This window comes from Molothrus ater, chromosome 26 (genome assembly GCF_012460135.2).
Source record: "Molothrus ater isolate BHLD 08-10-18 breed brown headed cowbird chromosome 26, BPBGC_Mater_1.1, whole genome shotgun sequence".
NCBI classification, from domain to species: Eukaryota; Metazoa; Chordata; class Aves; order Passeriformes; family Icteridae; genus Molothrus; species Molothrus ater.
Genome location: NC_050503.2, coordinates 1,153,992 through 1,172,802, shown reverse-complemented (window position 1 = coordinate 1,172,802; position 18,811 = coordinate 1,153,992). Strand labels below are relative to the sequence as shown.

Sequence of the window (18,811 nt, the reverse complement as noted above, 5' to 3'; positions counted from 1 at the left end):
TCCATGATTCCCTGGTGAAGTGGGGGTGCAGCTGGGCCTGGGGTTCTGCTCGAGCAGGGGCCTGGCAGGATCCTGCAGGGACTGGGGCAGCAGCGAGCGCTGCACGGAGCTCATCTCCTCACACAGGCCTGCCTGGCATGGTCCCCTCTGTCCCTCTGGGGTGCTGCTGCCAGGGGTGATGCTGGTGCCCAGACTGAGGTTGCTCCCCTCCCTTGCTGTTTTGGGCACAGAGCGCAATCTGAACCCAAAAGCCGCCTGCTTGAAGCGTCGGGAAGAGGAGAAAGTGTCCGGAGTGGTAGGAGACCCCCAGATGACACTGTCAGCTTCCCATCCTGGTCTAGGAGACGGTCACAACCCTGTTGGACACATGTAAAGGTACCATTCCCCACCTGTGATCCCACATCCCAGCGTGGCTCCAGCCCTGTGCCCGTGCCCTGCTCTGCTCTGGCTGCTCAGCCCCGCTCCCTCAGCAGCAGCCACAGCTCTGCTTCATGTCCCTGAAATCAATGACCTACATGTGTGCAAGGCCTGGCACAGGTGCCCACAGCAGCTGGGGCTGCCCCATCCCTGAAGGCCAGGTTGGAGGGGCTTGGAGCAACCTGAGATGGTGGGAGGTGTCCCTTCCATGGCAAGGGGTGCAATAAGATGATCTTTAAGGTCCCTTCCAGCCCAACCCATTCCATGATTTTCTCTCTCTGTGTGTCATGTGCCCCATCCAGAGCCTCTGGCCCACAGGAAAGTGCAACCCCATAGCTGGGATGGGGGGTTTGGAGCTCTCTGGGTGGGCTCAGCTCTGCTCTGCACCTCCCAGTCCTGCCCCAGTTGGCTGCTGGAAACCAGCAATTCCTTTTCCTTGTGGCTCTATGAGAGGGAATGGGCAGGTCCCAGAAATGCCAAGAGAGTCAGAGAAGGTGAAAATCCCCCAGTGAGGCTGTGGCAGGCACTGGTTCCCATGGGCTGTTCCCACTTTTAAGGGACCCTAGGAGCATCTGAGCAGTGCAGAGGTGGTGGATGGGGGGATTGAGCAGATCCAGGAGTGGTAGGTCAGGAGCTGATCCCATGCAGTGCAAGGAGACGACACAGTCCCTTAGTGTCCCCTGTCCCGGTGGGTGCCTGGGGATGGCCTGACCAAAACAAAGGCCAAGCTCAGCTGCAGCCCTGCCCAGCCCTGCAGGGACTGACAGCCTTGGGGCCCCCTGTGCAAGGAGTTTTATTCTCATTTGGGCTTCTATCACTTCAGACTTTTTTATTATTTTATTTTCTTTTATTTGTAGATCTTTTTGTTCCTCTGGCTACGGAGGTGTGTAGGAAGAAAACCCTTGGTGTGACCTGCAGCCCTGTTGAACCATGAACTGTAGTACTGCTCATACTGACACACGCAGCCGGATCCTGGCGTGACGTAAGGAGTGGAAAAAACACTTTGTCAGAAACAAAACGGAAACAAAAAATTGCCTTAAGTATAAAGTGCAGAACAGTCAATACATATCACTCAGTTAGGAGGGGGTGGCGTGTTCTCTTGGCTTGTTCACAAGCAGCCAGCAGCAAAATTGTGCCTAAGCTTGATATTTCTTTTTTAAAAAAAAAAGAACATTAGTTATGAGATTTTTTATGTAGAACAAATAGCAATGCCTTTTGGTTTTTTTAGCTTCTTTTGCATATGTTTTGTAAGCAACGAAAAAAAATTTTTTTTTTTGTATAAAAACATGTCTTGTACCCTCCGCTTTTCTGCTGCTGTTTCTATAGTTAACGTTGCATCTTTAGGATCAACCAGAATATTAAAATTGTATTAAGAGAGACTGGATATAAAGAGAGGAATTCTCAGATTCGGCTCGGAAAGCCACTAAAAGCGAATGTAGCCACAGTGAGGGAATGTTCTTCCTTGCCTGGCTTGTACCTTCCATGACAACAAACAAACTTGTGCTGAATTCACCATCTCTTATCTTCGGCCACTTCTCATTTGGGAAAAGGAAGTTAAACAGCAAAGCAGTGGCAGCAGTGCTCCCCTCCCCGGGCAGTGACTGAGGTGCTCGCTGGGGTTTGCTTTGTTCTGGAGATGCCCCCGGGTCAGAGGATGTGACCACGGCTGTTCCAGAGTGTCACCGTGGGGAGGAGGAGCTGGAAGAGCAGCCCCAGGTGGAGGAGAACCAAGGGACTGAGGCACTTCAGGTGAGCAGAGCAGCGAGGGATGCACAGGGAAGCTCCTGTTCCCACGGGCCAGAGCTGCCAGAGGCACTTCCAGGAGCAGCACTGAACAAAGACCAAGTGAACAAAGCTGCAGCACTGGGAAGAGGCAGAGGCAGCTGGAGCAGCAGTGGGACACAGGGCCAGGAGGCCGGGCAGCAGCAGCAGCAGAGGGTGCTGGAGGCAGGGAAGGAGCAGAGACCCGGCCACTCCAGCCTGGGCAAAGCCCTGAGCAGCTGCAGGATCCCTTCTGGCACTGGAGCCATTGGAAATGCACAATGCTGGCTCGGGGAGAGGGGTGGCCTCACAGCCCGCTGTCACCTGCTGTCACATCTCCCAGGCGTCCCCGGAGGCAGACTGAGCTCAGCCCTGCCACGGGATGGGAGTGGCCACCTCACCTGCACACGGGCTCCTCTCTTGGCACTGGGAAGGGGGCAGCAGGAGCTCCTGTCCCTGTGCTCCAGCAGCCAAGCTGGGCCAGCTGTCCCTTCACTCCAAGGGATTCCCCTGGAGTCACTCCAGACCACTCTGGTGTCCCCAGCAGGAGGAGGATCCCTGGCAGCCCCTCTGGGTGCCCTGGAGGTGTGGAGCAAACAAAGAGGTGCTGGGCAGTGCTGAGCTGCAGCTGCCAGTCTGGAGATGGCCATGCAAAAACATCCACCAGGAATTTACTCTTGTTTCTTCCCTCTCCTTGTGAAACATTTTGTGCCTGGTTCTTCCCAGCTCTGCAGAGCCCAGTCAGGCAGGATGGTGCACGAGACATGGCTGCTGGTCTGGGGGGATGTGGGGAGCTCCCCTCTCCCCTGCAGGCTCCATCTCTCCCTGTGCTGCTCCAGCCTGGGCTCCTGGGGAAGCTGTGTTGCTTTGGCACAGGGAAAGGGAGGGACTGGCACGCAGGATTAGCTCCTGTGGCACTTCCCAGGTACCCCAGGCTCTTGGCATAACCTGGTGCTCCTCCACGTGCTTTGTGCCCTGGCAAGCCCTGCTGGAAGTGCTCAGGGCTGTGCTTATCCCCCACCCACACCTGGGCACTGTGGCCTCACCCTGTGGCAGCTCCAGGCTGAGCCACTCCAAGTGCCAGGGCAGGATGGGACTGTCCCTGCTGCCCCTGGCCCTGCCTGGGGCTCCCCAGCATCCAACCATCCCTCTGAAGCTTTTGGGTGCTCCCACCATTCCTTCTGCATGGTGAGACCTCAGCAGCCCCAGCTCTGTCCCTGGGAAGGGCAGGAAACTCAGTGGTTCCATAACCCAGGTGCTTCTTGCCGGTGTCAACAGACACATTTTAGCCTAATCAGCTCAACAGGTTACAACACTTCCCTCCCTGGGGCTCTTCTGGCTGCTGAAGCAGTGGGCAGGGAGATGGATGAGGTTTTGCTCCCTGTGTGGCAGCCCTGACTCCCATTCATGCTCTGGAGTGCAAACTGCAGGGCTCAGCAGCTGCTTTCTGTTTCATCCATGAGAGTTCCTGCTCCACTGGTGAGAGTGCTGGGGCTGCAAAGTGCCCACTGCTCAGGGCTCTTGGCTGGCTCAGTGCCCCTGTCCCAGGGCCAGGAGGGATGGAGCAGTGTCCCAGCCCTGGAAAGCTTGAAACCCTACAAAAAATAGTTAAAAGTGGTTCACAAACCCTTTGATTTTGCCCCAAGAATTGGAGGTGGCAGTAATGGACAACTGGACTTAAAGGGACTAGTCAAGAAAAATCCATAAATTCAACAAAAGTGGAAACCTGAGAAGATTTATGAGTTGTTCACAAATTTGCTGAACTTCTTTATCCCCTCCGAGTCCTGCAGGCCAAGGAGGAACCCTGATGAGCCAGAGCCTTTCTCACCATCCCTGAATCCCCAGGCATCACAACAAAAATGGAGCATTTCAGCTGCATTTAGGTGGTTTAAGATGTTACTTTGACAGCAAATCCAGCCAACTTCCATCCATGGCAAGGCTTGGGTGAAGATCCTCGAGCATTAGCCCTCAGAGGCAGGGTTTGGAGAGACCATCTCAAAAGCACAGTGTAGGGGTGGCAGTGCTGTCCCTGGAGCTGCCTCGATGGCACAGGGTGACAGCTGTGTGTGCCAGCCCAGTGTGGCCTCAGTGGCATCTCTGCTTTTCAGGTGCTCAGGGAACAATTGGGAAGAGCAGCAAGGAAAATTTCCTTTGTCTTGCCAGTGTGTTTGGCTCAGTGTGAGCTTGGTGCCTGTAACCTGCCAGGGAAAGTGGCTTTTCTAAAAACAACCACTGCCAGGTGCTCTCCCCAAAATCCCACCAGCCCAGCCCTGAAATGTCACCCTGTAGCAATGAAACTCTTGTCTTTAGGTGTTGTGGTCAGCGAGGTCTGCACCCTCCCCAGCCCACAGCTCTGCTCCATTCCACTTGGGATCTTAGAGATCCCCAGACCTGTTCCTGTGCCCGTCTGTGTGTCCCCCACAGCAGTGGTGCTGCCAGGAGAGGTGTCACAGGGGGGTGACATGCTGTGTGGTGCCATTTATTCCATTTCCTCCTTCCTCTCTCAGCCTTTGCTTGCATGGCTGCTCCCGGGGGCACATGTCCTCCTCTTTGGGGGGCCACTGAGCCCCCCCAAGCTTCCTTCATCACATGGGGGGCTGCCTTCCCTTCTGTGCAGCTTCTTCTAGTTCCTCTTTGCCCAGGCTGCCTCAGTGAAGCAGCAGAACTGGGACACTGCCATGGGACATTTCCTGTGTCCCCAGCCCAGGGGCCTCCTGTTGCCCCGCTCAGCCAGCCCCCTGCCTGCCTGCACACAGGCTGTGCATGCCACAGGACTGGGGAGCATCTGGAATCCAGTCTATGAACAGTAAAGTTGCAGATTGTTGTTTTTTCTCCCTTTTCACCTGCTTTTTCCCCAGAACAAAGCAGCTGCAGCCTCCCATGGGTTGGTGTTCAGGCAGTGGTGGCTGCTCCCAGCCCAGGGAGCAGAATTCCAGCTGTGTGGCACTCACCCCTGCCCTGACCCCTCAGATCCCCTCACAGCCCCAGCCAGCAGCTCCTGGGGCTCTCTGCTCCCCTGCTTCCCCCAGAGCTGGGCTGCAGGAAGGATGGACTCAAGCTGTGGTTGTGTCAGGCTGTAATTCCAGAGTCAGGGCAGAAACTGCTCTCCAAGGTCCTTTGTGTCTCACCAGTGTCCCCACTGAAGCCAGCAGAGCCTTTGGGCCCTTGCTGGGTGGTTCCAGTTGTGGGGGCTCGAGAAACAGGAGGCTTTGCAAACCCCCAGTCCCCTGCACCCCTTGAGCTTTGCTGCCAACTTTGTGGCCAGTGGAACCCAAGTTCCTCTTGCAGGCCCTGCTGTGCTGTATTGGGGAGCCTGAGCCAGCTCCAGTTCCATCCCTGGGCTCTGGGAGGTGAAGCAAAGCTGGGGATGGAGCTGGGCCAGAAGAAGCTTTCAGCCCCCACCTGCAGTGCTGGCTAACCCAGAGCAAGCCTGGCCCCTGGACTCCCCCATTCCTGCCCAACACCAGCAATAGCAAGGCCTGTTTTCTGTACCCTGAGCTTGCACAAGGTCTTTGCCCTGTTAAAAATCCTATGCAAATCTTACCCCTCTCCCCTCTCCCGGGGCTCTGCAGATCCCAGCCCAGCCCATTCTCTCTGCTCTTGTCTGTGATTCCTGCTCCCTGCTGCCCTCAGGGTCCAGCGTCATTCCTGGCAGCTCCAAAAGCATTTTGAGACCTGTGCTCTGGAGCTGGGAGGGGGCAGATGAGACTGTAGGAGCACCCAGCTCATACTGAGCACTGAACTGGAGGGGACAGGGCCTGGTCCTGGGGCTCCTCCACGCACCCTTCATCCTCCTGTGCCTTCTGCTCAATGCTGGTGGGGCTCTGCCAGCATCCCTCATCCCCCAGCCCCCTGACAGGAGAAGCTCTGTTCCACCTTGCTGCTGCCCAGACTGCCCTGTCCTAACCCCTGAGCCTCAGCCTTGGCTGGGGCTGCTCTTCCTTCAGCCACCCCAAGCCTGCAGGGCTGTTTCCCTTCCTGCCACGCTCCCCAGTCTGTCCAGCCAGCATCTCTGAGCTGTTTCCCTTTGCAGAGGGGCAGCCCATGCCAGCAGCTGGGGTGGGTGCTGCCAGTGTCCCAAAGCACAGCTGCCTCTCCCTGCCCCTGGGGACCTGGTGCTCTGTACTTTGATTTCCAGGACAATTCAGCCCTTTTGGGGAGCCAGCACTGCTGTGCCTTGGCCTGCAGGACTCCCAGGGGGAGGGGGGCTCTGCTTAGGAGGGTGATGCAGGCTCCTCATGACCTTCTGCCAAACTTTGTGTGTCCATCTGCAGCCCAGCTCCGGGCCAAGGGCACTCCTGTCGTGGGTGTCCACATTGGTGTCTCTGTTCCCCTGGCTTTGTACTCCTCCTGCTCCTCAGGGCTCCCCATTCCCACCCTGGCACAGCCAAGCCCGTGCTGTGCTGGAGGGCAAGGCTGTAACACTCACCCTGAGACCTCTCAGCCCAGCGTGGCTGCAGCAGCAGCCCAGGAGAGCAAAGGGGTTTCTGCTTCCAAAGGGGTGTCCTGGTACCGAGGCCTTTGGCCAAAGAGCACCCCTGGGCTGTGCCCTGCACCCCTGGGCTGTGCTCTGCACCCCTGGGTTGTGCTCTGCACCCCTGGGCTGTGCTTTCCATCCCTGGGCTGTGCCCTGCACCCCTGGGCTGTGCCCTGCACCCCTGGGCTGTGCTCTGCACCCCTGGGCTGTGCCCTGCACCCCTGGGTTGTGCCCTGCACCCCTGGGCTGTGCTCTGCACCCCTGGGCTGTGCCCTGCACCCCTGGGTTGTGCCCTGCACCCCTGGGCTGTGCTTTCCATCCCTGGGCTGTGCCCTGCACCCCTGGGTTGTGCCCAGGGAGCCGTGGAGCTCCTGGAGACAGCGAGCTGGGGACACCAGCAGTCCCTTTGCCAGGGCCACGTCTTCCCAAGTCACCAGAAGCCAGCAGCCTTTGAGCAAACCTTGTACCGTGGAGCCACTGGGAGGGAAGGAGCCGCGGGAGCCCCGCAGCAGCCACTGCTGCTGTGTGTGCCTGGAGAGGGGACAGGGGCAGGACAGGGAGGATCCCAGCTGGGAATGACCTGTCACTGCAGAGGGCTCCAGCTCTCCGGGGAAACAAAGCATTCCTGGGATGTTCTTTATATTTTTGTAGGAATGGGGGGTGGGAGAGCAGATGGGAGATGCCTGCGGAAGTTGTTTATTTTTAACCCTGTAGAAAGTTATGGGTTGTTTTGGTTTTTGGCCTTTAAAATAAAAATGGTCCTTGCTTTTGATGTTTATGCTGCCTACCTGTAAATCCAGATGTACTTAAGTGGCTGAAATCCTTGTTCTTAAATCAGATACACATTATAGTTTTGAACTATATATATAGTAAATATATATATATATATGCCTAACCCAGCAAAAAAAAAAAAAAAAAAAGTATTTGGGGGTGGGAAATGCGTTGCTCTTTGAAATGAATCACAATTGGGGGATGAAATTGTGTTTCTGAGTGCCTCAAGATATGAATTGTTTTCATTTTTTTAAATAATTTTATACAAGTGTCAAAACAGCTGGCTGGATTATTTGGAATTTTTAAATAATCCTAACTTTTTTAAAGTAGATTTTGAGAACTGTCCTGTATATAACAGTAATGTAGCAATAAATGTGACATTTTATAACAATATTACTTTTTTTATCCCCATGTGTGTCCTTCAGGTGTTGTATCCCTAGGAATGAAAAGTTGGAATAAAGGCCTTGCCTTGTACTAAAAACCAAAAAACAAAAGCAAACACCAGACAGGTTTTCAGACACTTGCTCTGGGTGTGGATCCTGCCCCCTGCATCTCTGTTGTTTCCTTGCCTCTGCCCCTGGGGAGCACCCACAAAAAATCCACTTCAATCCAGTTAAATGCCCCCAGCCCGTGCAGGAGCCCAGCAGAGACTGGTGATGGGAGAAATTCATCAAATCAGAGTCGTTAAGGGTGAAAAGACCTTTCAGATCATCGAGTCCAACAGTCAGTTCAGCACTAACCCATGCCCCAAGCACCACATCCATTGTTTGAACACTTCTGCCCCAGGCAGCCTGTGCCAGTACCTGGCAACCCTCTTTGGGAAGAAATTATTCCTAATATCCAACCTAAACTTTCCCTGGCACAACCTGGGGCCATTTCCTCTTGTCCTGTCCCTTGCTCCTGGGAGCAGAGCCCAACCCCACCTGGCTCCATTCTCCTGCCCTGCAGGCTCCAAGGTCCCCCAGGACTGTCACAGAATTACAGATGGATTTGGGCTGGAAAGGACCACAAAGCCCATCTCATTCCACTCGCTGCCACAAGTGGGGACATCTTCCACCAGACCACAAGCTCCATCCAACCTGGCCTTGGACACTTGCAGAGCCAAGGCCTCTGCCTGGGAGCAGCCTTCCTTCCCCGGGTTTGCTGCCTGTGCTCTCACTGTGCTGCTCCAGAGCAGGACAAACAGCCCAGACTGACTGAGAAGTGGCTCTGGCAGTGGCTGCTTAAATCTCCCTTAGCCTTGGGTGCCTTCTGTCAGCAGTGAGGCAGCTCTGCCCTTCCCGAGCTGCTCTGGGTGCACGGATCCTTCCTTAGACTGCATCATAAAACCACAGAATCATTAAAATTGGGAAAGACTTTGAAGATCACCCAGTCCAACCATTAACCCAGCAGCACTGCCATGTCCACCACTAAAAATCAAGAGCCACTTCCACACATTTTTTTAATGTTTCTAGGGATGGTGACTCCACCACTGCCCTGGGCAGCCTGTGCCAGCTGTTTACAGCTCAGCTCCAGGCAAGGGAGAAGTGCTTGGGAGCAGCCTGGAAGATGGATGCTCAACAAATACACAAGGTGGAGCATTAAGCAGGCGAGTGCCCAGAGCAGGCTTTGGGCTGGGAGAGCCGGTGAGGACAGGAGCAAGGAGCAGCACAGAGGAGCTGCTGAGAGCATACACAGCTTCCCAAGAGCAGAGCAGTGGCCACCAAGCGAGCTCCTGCCAGCGCTCCCTCCCTGGAGATGAGCTGGGATGAGGCTACCAGATGTTGTGGCAAATGTCATGTCATGCTTGCACCGCCACACAGTCTCAGAATCACAGATTGGTTTGGGTTCTAAGGGATCTTAAAGCTCATCCCGTGGGCAGGGACACCTTCCACCATCCCAGGGTGCTCCAGCCTGGCCTTGGACACTTCCAGGGATCCAGGGGCAGCCACAGCTGCTCTGGGGTGTTTGTTCCAGAGTTCCTCCTGCATGTTCACAAGAGGCTGAGCAGGCTCTGAGCAGAGCCTGGGGAACATTATGGAATTGATGGTATTTTATGATCCTCTCCTGAAAAACCTGGCTGGAAACTCCCTCTCCTGCTGGGAGAGACTGAGCGGCCGTGACAGGGGGGTTTGCAGGGGCACTGACAGGCTCTGGGCACACCCCTTTGGGAAGGGGCACTTCCCTCCAGCACAAGAGGCTGAGAAGCAGTCCCAGCCCAGTGTGGGGACACTGCCACCCATTAGGGCCCGTGTCCCCTCTCCAAAGTGGAGACATCCTGTCCCCTCAGGGCTCGTGTCCCCTCTCTGGTGCAAAGACAGGCCTCACATCCCCTCTGCAGTGCAGGGGCAGCCGGTGTCCCCCGGGCAGCTGCTGTCCTCCCTGTGCTTTGGGGACAGCCCGTCCCCTCGGTCCGTGTCCCTTCAGGGTTCGTGTCCCACTCCAACACAGAGACAAGCCCGTCCTCTCAGGGCTCATGTCCCACCTGGGCTGGTGTCCCCTCGGCTGGCGTTTCCTCAGTGCCCGTGTCCCCTCAGGGTGGTTTGTGTCCCCTCAGGGTGGCCCGTGTCACCTCAGGGTGGCTCATGTCCCCTCAGGGCCCATGTCACCTCAGGGTGGCTCAGGTCCCCTCAGGATGGCCCATGTCCCCTCAGAGTGGCCCGTGTCCCCTCAGAGTGGCCCGTGTCCCCTCAGGGTGGCCCGTGTCCCCTCAGGGCTCGTGTCCCCTCAGTGCCCGTGTCCCCTCAGGGTGGCCCGTGTCCCCTCAGAGTGGCCCGTGTACCCTCAGAGTGGCCCGTGTCCCCTCAGTGCCCGTGTACCCTCAGAGTGGCCCGTGTCCCCTCAGTGCCCGTGTCCCCTCAGGGTGGCCCATGTCCCCTCAGGGTGGCCCGTGTCCGCTCAGGCTGGCCCGTGTCCCCCCACGGCCGCCCGCGCCCCCTCACGTTCGCGCACAGCCCCGCGCGCGGGCCGGTTCCGCCGCAGCCCCGCCCCGCTGCAGCCCCGCGCGTGCTCGGAGCGGCCCCGCCGCCGGCGCTCGGGGTCACTTTGAGTGAGGCGGCGCCATCGCCATGTTGAGCCAGCTGCTGGGGCCGCGCTACGCGGAACTGCTGCGGACCTGGTGAGGAGCTGCCGGGCTGCCCACGCCGCGCTGGGGCTGCCCGCTTCCACCCGGGGCTCTCTGTCCGCTCTGAGCCGGGCTCTGCTCGCCCCGTCCGGGTCTGTCCGCTCGGCCCGGGGCTCCGCGCTCCCCTCACCGCGTCCTCGGGGCACGGCCGCGCTCGCAGCGCGCTCTGTGGGAGCCGGACAGAGCCTGAAGGGCATCCCGGCTCCTTCCCGAAGCCCTGCCCGAGGCCTCCCCGTTCCCTCTGCGCTCTATGCGGGTCGCTGGGGACGGTGCTGGGGTGCGGAGCAGCGCTCGGGCCGGGCTGAGGGGCCGGGGAAAGGGCTTGCGGCCCACCCGGCGCTGGCTGTTTCACGTGCGGTAATACAGCAGTGCCGTGGGTGCCCCTTGCAGGGCTGTGGGAGGCAGAACGACGGGGCAGAACCGACGGCATGTGGCGGCAGCCATGTATGGTAGTGTGTCTTCTCTTCGCTGTGCAGTAGTCTTTTTAAGTAAAAGACTATGAGCTTTTTCCTGTCAAATATCTTGGCTGCCCTGAGGACTAATGCTGTTCCGTGTCTGTGAGGTTGTTTCAGTATTTCTGTGTCCAGCTTGGTCACCACAAGATCAGAAGGAGCCAAAGCTGTTGGAGAGTGGCCAAAGGAGGGACACGGAGCTGGGGAAGGGCTGAGGAGCAGCTGAGGGCACTTGGCTGGTTCAGCTGGAGCCCAGGAGACTGAGGGGAGGCTCCTGGGGGCTGCAGCTCCTGCCCAGGGCAGGCACAGGGGCAGGGGCTGAGCTCTGCTCTGGGACAGGGACAGGAGCCCAGCAAGGGCTGGAGCTGGGCCAGGCCTTGGCATGGAGCTCAGGGCAAGGTTCTGCCCCCCGAGGCTGCTGGGCACTGCCCAGGCTCCCCAGGGAATGGTGCCAAGGCTGCCAGAGCTCCAGGAGCTCCCAGGGCTGCTCAGGGTGGGGTTCTTGGGGTGCCTGTGCAGGCACAGGGGCTGGGATCAATGATCCCTATGGATACCTTTCAGCTCAGGTTATTCTGGAATTCTAAGCTCTTTCCCTGATTGAAGTGCCTTTTCAGGTACCTCAGCCATGAGCATCTGCCAGGCCTTTCCCAGTGGTAATTTGTTGTTTCCCTGGGTGTGTCTCTCCTTTAGGACCCCCACCCTGGCAACATGGGGTGGTGTGGCTGGCGTTGGTGTGATCTGGGCCACAGACTGGAAGCTGGTCTTGCAGTACGTTCCCTACATCGGCGGCAAGTACAAAACTGAAGACTGAGCTTCCCCCTAATGGTGAGTTTTGTTTGTGCATCTCTTGGCTTAATCAATAGAATTATAAAATCACAGAATCCCAGATGGGTTTGGGTTGGAAGGACCTTAAAGCTCACCCTGCTTATCCCCTGCCATGGGCAGGGACACCTTCCACTATCCCAGGTTGCTCCAAGCCCTGTCCAGGACAGCCTAGCCTGGAACACTTGAACACAATAACCCTGTGTTGGTGTGACAGTGGATATTTCCTCTTTGCCTGGGGCACAATCATATTTGTTTTCTATTTTTTAACTGGAAATTCACAGAGAGCCAGAAGGATGAAATATTCATTAGAATCTGTTTTTCAAGTGATTATTTTGCAAGCAGCAGGTTTTCCACAACATAGTGCACTTCTTAAGAGGTCAAATCAAGCTAATTTGGAACTTTTGACTTACCTGTTTAATTCTGTTCCTGAGCAGAAGAGCTACAAGCTCAGGGCTAGTTTTGTGACTAGGCAAATTCAGACTCCCCTCTGCTCCTTGTAACTGGCATGAAAAGTAAATTGAATTTTCAGAGCTAGTTATTGTATTCCACAAATTCATTGGAAGATTTGCTTTCTCAAGGTTTTGGTTGTTTTCCTTCTTTAAATGCATATCAGAAGTGCTGTTCTGAATGTTCTGGAAGTCTGAGCATTCCTAAAGCTGGAGCAGCAATTAGACAATCCTTCTGTAGGGACTCTAACTGCATATTCTTTCTAGTAGGCAGGCTTTGGATTTCTTTATTCCTTGCTGCAGAGAGAAGGGAGTCAGGAAGATTTTTCCATTCATTAAAGCATGCTAATGGAGAAACTGAGTCCAGAGGAAACTGTTCACCTCAGTGTTTGTTTCTTCTGGTCAGAATAACAGTTCCATCTAAATGTTGATTAATGAATGTGAGCTATTTGTGTTCCAGCTACACAGTATTTTGTAGGGAAGTCAGTCCATTTAAAAAGCACAGACAGGTACTTTTTAAGTCCTTTTTCAGCTGTAGTTGTTGCAGTTTAAACAATTTACCGTTTGCAAACTTTGTATTGCACAGATCCTTCTGTTACCAAGAGAGGGATGAAACTTGTTTTGGAAGTCAGCTGAACTTGGAGGCATTGTGGGTCATTGTGATGTTTACAGCCAAGTCATAGAACCATAAAATCACCCAATGGCTTGGGTGGGAAGGGTCCTCAAAGCCCCTTCAGTCCCACCCCTGCCATGGGCAGGGACACCTTCCACCATCCAAGCCCTGTCTAACCTGGATGGAGAAAAGTTTTCAATTGGAAAAGCTCTCAAGTTATGTAGAGGCAATTCACTTGCCTTCTAAGGGCTTTCCTTCTTTAAAAATTGTCAGTAGTAGGAGCACAGCTCCATTCCCGAGCCAAGAGCCTCTGTTTCCCATTTTGAAGTAAGAACTTTGTGGGAAGAGGAGCAGAGAAAGGGGATGTTTCTGTGGTGGGCTGTGCTCCCTTCCAAAGGGACTCCAGGCCTGCCCACCCTCACCTGCATCAGCTTCTGTACCTGAAACTCCCTGCCTGGATCCTGGAGGATCCTGAAGTCTCTCCTGTGGCTGCTGTATGGAAATGTGCCCTTTGTTGATAGAGTGACAAAACTACCTTTTGTCTCCTTAAAAAGGAATAGAGCCTACAAGTTTCTCTTCAATTAGGTGAAATTACACCTCATAGAACTTGGGAGATTTCACCATAAACTTAAGGGTAGCTAATTGAACAAAAGCCAAAAAGTCCCACCTGAGCAATTTACTAGAAAAAGAAGAGAACAATGGAACTAATGGCTTTTGTGAGGTGTTTTGCCAGGAGCAAGAACCTCTTGCACCTGGCTCGGTGTTATTTTGCCTTTTATTAAATTTTTCTGTTTCCAACACTACCACAGAAGCCATCCTGCTGATTTTATGCCTTCTAAGGTAGCTGAGCTGTCTTGGGTGTGAAATAGATCTCCAAGAGCTGATGAGGCCTGGCTTGAGGACACCCCTGTTTCACTGCTGTGGCTCTGTGCAGGAAGCTCTGCTTAACCTCTGCTCTGTGTTTGTTGTAGGATTCTATTGCTGGAGAGTGTCTGGAGCCATCCGTCCCTGAGACCCTGCTGGGGTGACCCTGAAATCAGTACAGATTCTGCAACAAGCTGTGGTCTGTCTGTCTGTCTGTCTGTCTGTCCCATGAACAGCTGTGAGCAAATTCACCCTCACTGACCACTTCCTCTGAGCACTTTCCCAGCTCATCTTGCCTTGATGGGAGCAGGTTATAAACCTGGTGTACAAAATAAACCAAGTGAATGATTTTTGGGGGCTGGGGTTTTTTAGGATTTTGTGTGTGTGTGTGTGTCTTACCTGCTTAGTCCATATTCTTAAGATCAGACTCCAGGTTTGGTTTTGGCTCATAGAATCATGGAATCCCAGACTGGTTTGGGTTGGGACACCTGCCACTGTCCCAGGTTGCTCCAAGCCCTGTCCAGCCTGGCCCTGGGCAATGCCAGGGATCCAGGGGCACCCCCAGCTGCTCTGGGCACTGTGTTACATCTTCAGCTTCTTGGACTGTGTGTCCCTAAGGCAGGTCTGCCACATGTTTGCCTCTTTTCCTGTGCAGGTTCCTCAGGAATCAACCACTGGCTGCTGGGATGCTGGGCTTGATGATTTATTTATGTCAATTACAGCTCTTGAGCTGCTCTTAGGGATGTGTTGATTTTAGGCTCATCATTCCTGGATCACTGTGGCCTCATGGATGCAGTTAACTTTTCACAGCCAATATTGCAGAGTTTCATGGTAGCAGGTTCCTCAAATTTGGTTTAAAGAAAGGATTTGGGGTTTTTAACATCAATTCATGGACCCCTTAAATGGTCTATTTTTTTAAACTTTTCTGGCTTAATCTAGAGGCTTGAGGAAGGCAGGCCCCAAATCTGGCTGTCTTTGTACCAGGATGAAAACCAGGGCTTCAGAGAGCTGCTCAGTTCTTAATTTGGGGTTTAAGTAGAAAAATCTATATTCTCAATTTATATATCTGTTTATTTGTGAACTTAAATTGGTGGTGAAACAGCCCCCAAACACAACAAGAGCTTTTAGCTGTTAGAAAAAAGAAGAACGAGGATTATTTTGCTCTGGTCTCTGCCACTCAGCCACAGATGACTCAGACTCAGGGGGGAAAAGTTCATCCCTTTTCACAAAGACCAGAATTTACAAACAAACTTCCTCTCTGTGAGAACAGGGTCTCTGTTTTCTCTCTGCTTAGTGCCCAATTTCATCTTACTAGAATGTTTGGCTGTAATGCAAGGTTTGAATCTCTTTAGGGGAAAATCCCAGTTGTAGCTGTGCTGCCCATGTGTCACTGTCAGGGCTGTGTCACCCTCAGGGATGTTTCTGTGGAAAACTGGTGGAAAACCTGCCCAAACAGTGGCACTATGCAGGACACTTGGATTACTTAATTAACAGTAAAATTTGTTAGTGTTGCTTCAGCATCAGCATTGTTAATTAATTGGGGGCAAAGAATATCATTTTCACATGCAAAAACTGCTTTTGCTGCTCTGAGATGCAATCACAGAATCCTGGAATATCCTGAGTGGGGAGGGACTCTCAGGGATCATCAGTGCAGCCCCTGTCCCTGCAGAGCCACGCCAACAACCCCACCCTGAGCACCCCTGGGAGCTCCTGGAGCTCTGGCAGCCTTGGGGCAGCTTTCCTGGGATGTGGAATAATGGGATAATGGTGCTGATTGCTCAGGCTGTCCCATCCCTGCTCCAGCAGGGCTCCTGACTGACCTGCAGGAGGCCAGAGCCTCACCTTAACCTCAGGGTGCTGGGAGTGCAGCTTTGACAGCAGCAGCCCCTGCCTTGCATAGGGGGGCTGATACTGATCCATTTCCAGCCAAATTGTACCTGGAGAGTGGATATTCTTGGGAAGTGATGTTCTGTCAGCCTGTCCTTGCACAGCAGCAGGATTGTAACCTCAGGTCTGGACAGCTCAGTCCCTGCTCTTACTTCACCTGTGTGACACACCTGGGCAGGATGGGTGTAACCTGCTGCTTCAGAAATTCCCTGCTTTTGCCTTGTTCCATGGCTTGGAGATCTTTGGGAAGGCTGGAGCTGGGGATCTGTGGTGTCTGAGAACCCCGGGGTCCCTGAGCTGCGATCAGTGGTGACAGTGACCTTACAGAGCCCCAGTGGCAGAGGTGTGCCCAGCTGGTGAGAGGAGATACTGAAAGGAGGAAAAACATATTTTAAATCCCAGCTATGTGCCAGGCAGCTCTGCAAGGAGTGCACAGACCTTGGATTTGTTTGGGGATTGTTCAGCTCCTTGTTCTTCGTGCAGCACTTCCAGTGGTGGATTTATTGCTAATTAACCCTAGAACTAGTGTATAACTGGTTTAATTGCTGTATTTCTTTTGCTACAAGAGCAAGAAACACACTCTTGAAAATACCTTCTGCATTCTTGGGCAAGTCTCTGTTAAAATTCAAATCATTACTGTTCCAAGTAGCATGGGTGATCTTTCTAATTTTTAATATCCTAGCATTGCCTCTCTTCTAACAGTTAATTATTTTCATAATGAGCTGTGAATGCCACATATGTTAGAAACAAAATAAAAGCAATGACCTGACAGAGGGGGAAAAAGCTTCCCCTTCCAAACCTGGAGAGGGCACAGCTTTGGAATTACATCCGTGGGTTGATGATGTAACTTTGAAACAGCCCCTAAGAAAAGGGAAACTTTGCATTCCTGCCTGCCTCTTCCAAGTGTTGGCCCTTGTGGTGCTGCCCCCACTTCACTTCTCTCCTGGAATGTGCCAGTGGAGGTGGGACAGGGATTTTAACTGCAGCCACCTCAGCACTGGGAGCCTGCCCAGCCCCTGTTGGTCTCTGCTCCTGGAGGAGCCTCTGCTCGGGCTCCTGGGCTGGGAATTCCATGGCAAATCCTGCTCTGGAATAAGCTCCTCAGTTGGCTCTGGGAATGCAGAGTAGGAAGCTTCAAACCAGGGGTACCTACAGAGTGAAATCAAGAGTTTTTCTGTCAGGATATCCTGCTGCTTCCTTTCATGTCTGACAACAACTGATTTTGGTGATTTTGGGGATTACCTGCTCATCCTGGGGCAACACAGAGTCTCTGGCAGCTGAATCCACTTTCAACTGGTGCTTCTACCTGCAAATATTTCACCTTGGCAGTGTTCCCAGAGGAACACTGGAATATTTTCCCTTCAGCTCAAGAGTTCATTTCTACCCAAACATTTCACGCAGTCCTAGGAGAGAGTAAATGTTTCCCTTCCACAGACCGGTGCCAGCTGCCAGTGGAAACTGATTTTCTACCTCCTGATACCCTCAGCTCGAGGTCCAGAGGATGCAGGGATCCTCTCACAGACTGGCTGTGACACTTCTACATCCAAACAGCTCCACTTGCTCCCAGCTCTGCCAGTTCATTCTTAAAAAACACCACTGAAGGTTTCATCGTGCTTCAGTTTCCCTTTCGCACTCCAGAGCTCCACATCAGTACAAGTTTTTGGTTACAACAGTATAAATTGAGCTGGATTTGAGGTTTGGGGTGTTTTTATTACAAAAAAAACAGGGAAGTGCATTTATGGAAAATAGCGTAGGTTTGATCAATAGTGGGAATTGGAAGTTTTCCATCTCTTTTGTGCAAGATTGCAGGAAATAACAGCAATGGCAGAGCGAGACATTTCCTACCTGTGAGGCCAGAGGAGACAACATAAACTACCCCAGCCGGTCCCTGGGGAGCTGCAATGCCTTCAGGGCAAAGCCCAGCATCGATCACACTAAAGACACCACCACCTCCACTCGCATGGATCTTAAACCTTTTTAAACAAAGTAAATGTAACCCGGCACCTACAGGCGCACCTGGCTCTGGGAAATTGTTTCCAGTTTCTACTCCCGAGTCTGGACAATTTGCAGCCCGTTGTGGGGGTGTGGGCTTCCCTCGCATCCCTGGCAAGTCTCACATCCTCCCTCAATCTCCTGCTGCTTTTCAAACGAGGGAGTTTGAAACGAGTGAGTGAGCCCCGACTTGAAAAGAAAAAGGCAGTAAGTAATCCCCAACCATGTGATGTTTAACGATGACAGTACTGGTTCCTGCCCTTGGGACAGACTGGGAATGAAGGGCCCTGGGGGTCCTGGTCAGGGGCAAGTTGGATCTGAGTCACTGCTGGGCCCTGGCAGCCCCAAGGGCCACCCTGTGCTGGGGGCACCAGGCCCAGGGAGGGATTGTCCCACTCTGCTCTGCCCTGGGGCAGCCTCACCTCCAGTGCTGGGGGCACTTTGGGCACCACGAGATCAGAAGGAGCCAAAGCTGTTGGAGAGTGGCCAAAGGAGGGACACGGAGCTGGGGAAGGGCTGAGGAGCAGCTGAGGGCACTTGGCTGGTTCAGCTGGAGCCCAGGAGACTGAGGGGAGGCTCCTGGGGGCTGCAGCTCCTGCCCAGGGCAGGCACAGGGGCAGGGGCTGAGCTCTGCTCTGGGACAGGGACAGGAGCCCAGCAAGGGCTGGAGCTGGGCCAGGCCTTGGCATGGAGCTCAGGGCAAGGTTCTGCCCCCCGAGGCTGCTGGGCACTGCCCAGGCTCCCCAGGGAATGGTGCCAAGGCTGCCAGAGCTCCAGGAGCTCCCAGGGCTGCTCAGGGTGGGGTTCTTGGGGTGCCTGGGCAGGGCCAGGGGCTGCACTGATCATCCCTGTGGGTCCCTTCCAGCTCAGGATATTCCAGGACTCTTTAAGTTACTGCCAGCTGGGGACTGGAGGAAGCACTGGTTATTGACACAAATGGAGTTTGATGTGAGACCAGAGCAGTGGCCAGAGAGAGTGGACACACTGCTGTGCACCTCTGCTGTAGTGTCTGACACTGATCCCTTCCAACTGCTGCTCCAAGCAGGATTCTTAACAAAAAGCTAATACATCATTCATTAAAGGAAAATTGATTTCTCCGACTTGCTTTGGGAAGGAGGCTGCCTTGTGGTGTTTCTCAGCGTGTGGATACTGGAATGGAATGGCGAGGAGCACAGCAGCTGGAATTCGGGTGCTGGCTGGTGT

General features: G+C 53.9%; 2 protein-coding genes across 10 annotated transcripts in view; both read left to right on the top strand.

Moving 5' to 3' along the window:
- The window catches only part of TCF3 (transcription factor 3), an 85,108-nt gene extending 77,289 nt beyond the window's left edge, over window positions 1-7,819 (top strand). For all 9 annotated transcript variants that reach the window (XM_036399323.2, XM_036399322.2, XM_036399318.2 and 6 more), the window contains exons 19-20: window positions 231-375; window positions 1,275-7,819. In XM_036399323.2, coding sequence (XP_036255216.1) covers window positions 231-373 — 143 coding nt within the window. In that variant the 3' untranslated portion in view covers window positions 374-375; window positions 1,275-7,819. The remainder of the gene's footprint in view (window positions 1-230; window positions 376-1,274) is intronic.
- A 2,589-nt stretch (window positions 7,820-10,408) lies between these two features.
- Window positions 10,409-14,079, top strand: LOC118697102 (cytochrome b-c1 complex subunit 10). The gene is made up of 3 exons (XM_036399589.2): window positions 10,409-10,523; window positions 11,672-11,806; window positions 13,837-14,079. The coding sequence occupies exons 1-2, from the start codon at window positions 10,474-10,476 to the stop codon at window positions 11,790-11,792; spliced, it is 171 nt and encodes a 56-aa protein (XP_036255482.1). The 5' UTR covers window positions 10,409-10,473; the 3' UTR covers window positions 11,793-11,806; window positions 13,837-14,079.
- Window positions 14,080-18,811: the final 4,732 nt, after the last annotated feature.

Excerpts from the sequence above, each read along its gene's own strand:
- LOC118697102 (XM_036399589.2), top strand. The coding sequence starts at position 10,474 with ATGTTGAGCCAGCTGCTGGGGCCGCGCTACGCGGAACTGCTGCGGACC. Across the intron at positions 10,524-11,671 it reads GCGGAACTGCTGCGGACCTG|GACCCCCACCCTGGCAACAT; the intron begins GTGAGGAGCTGC and ends TCTCTCCTTTAG.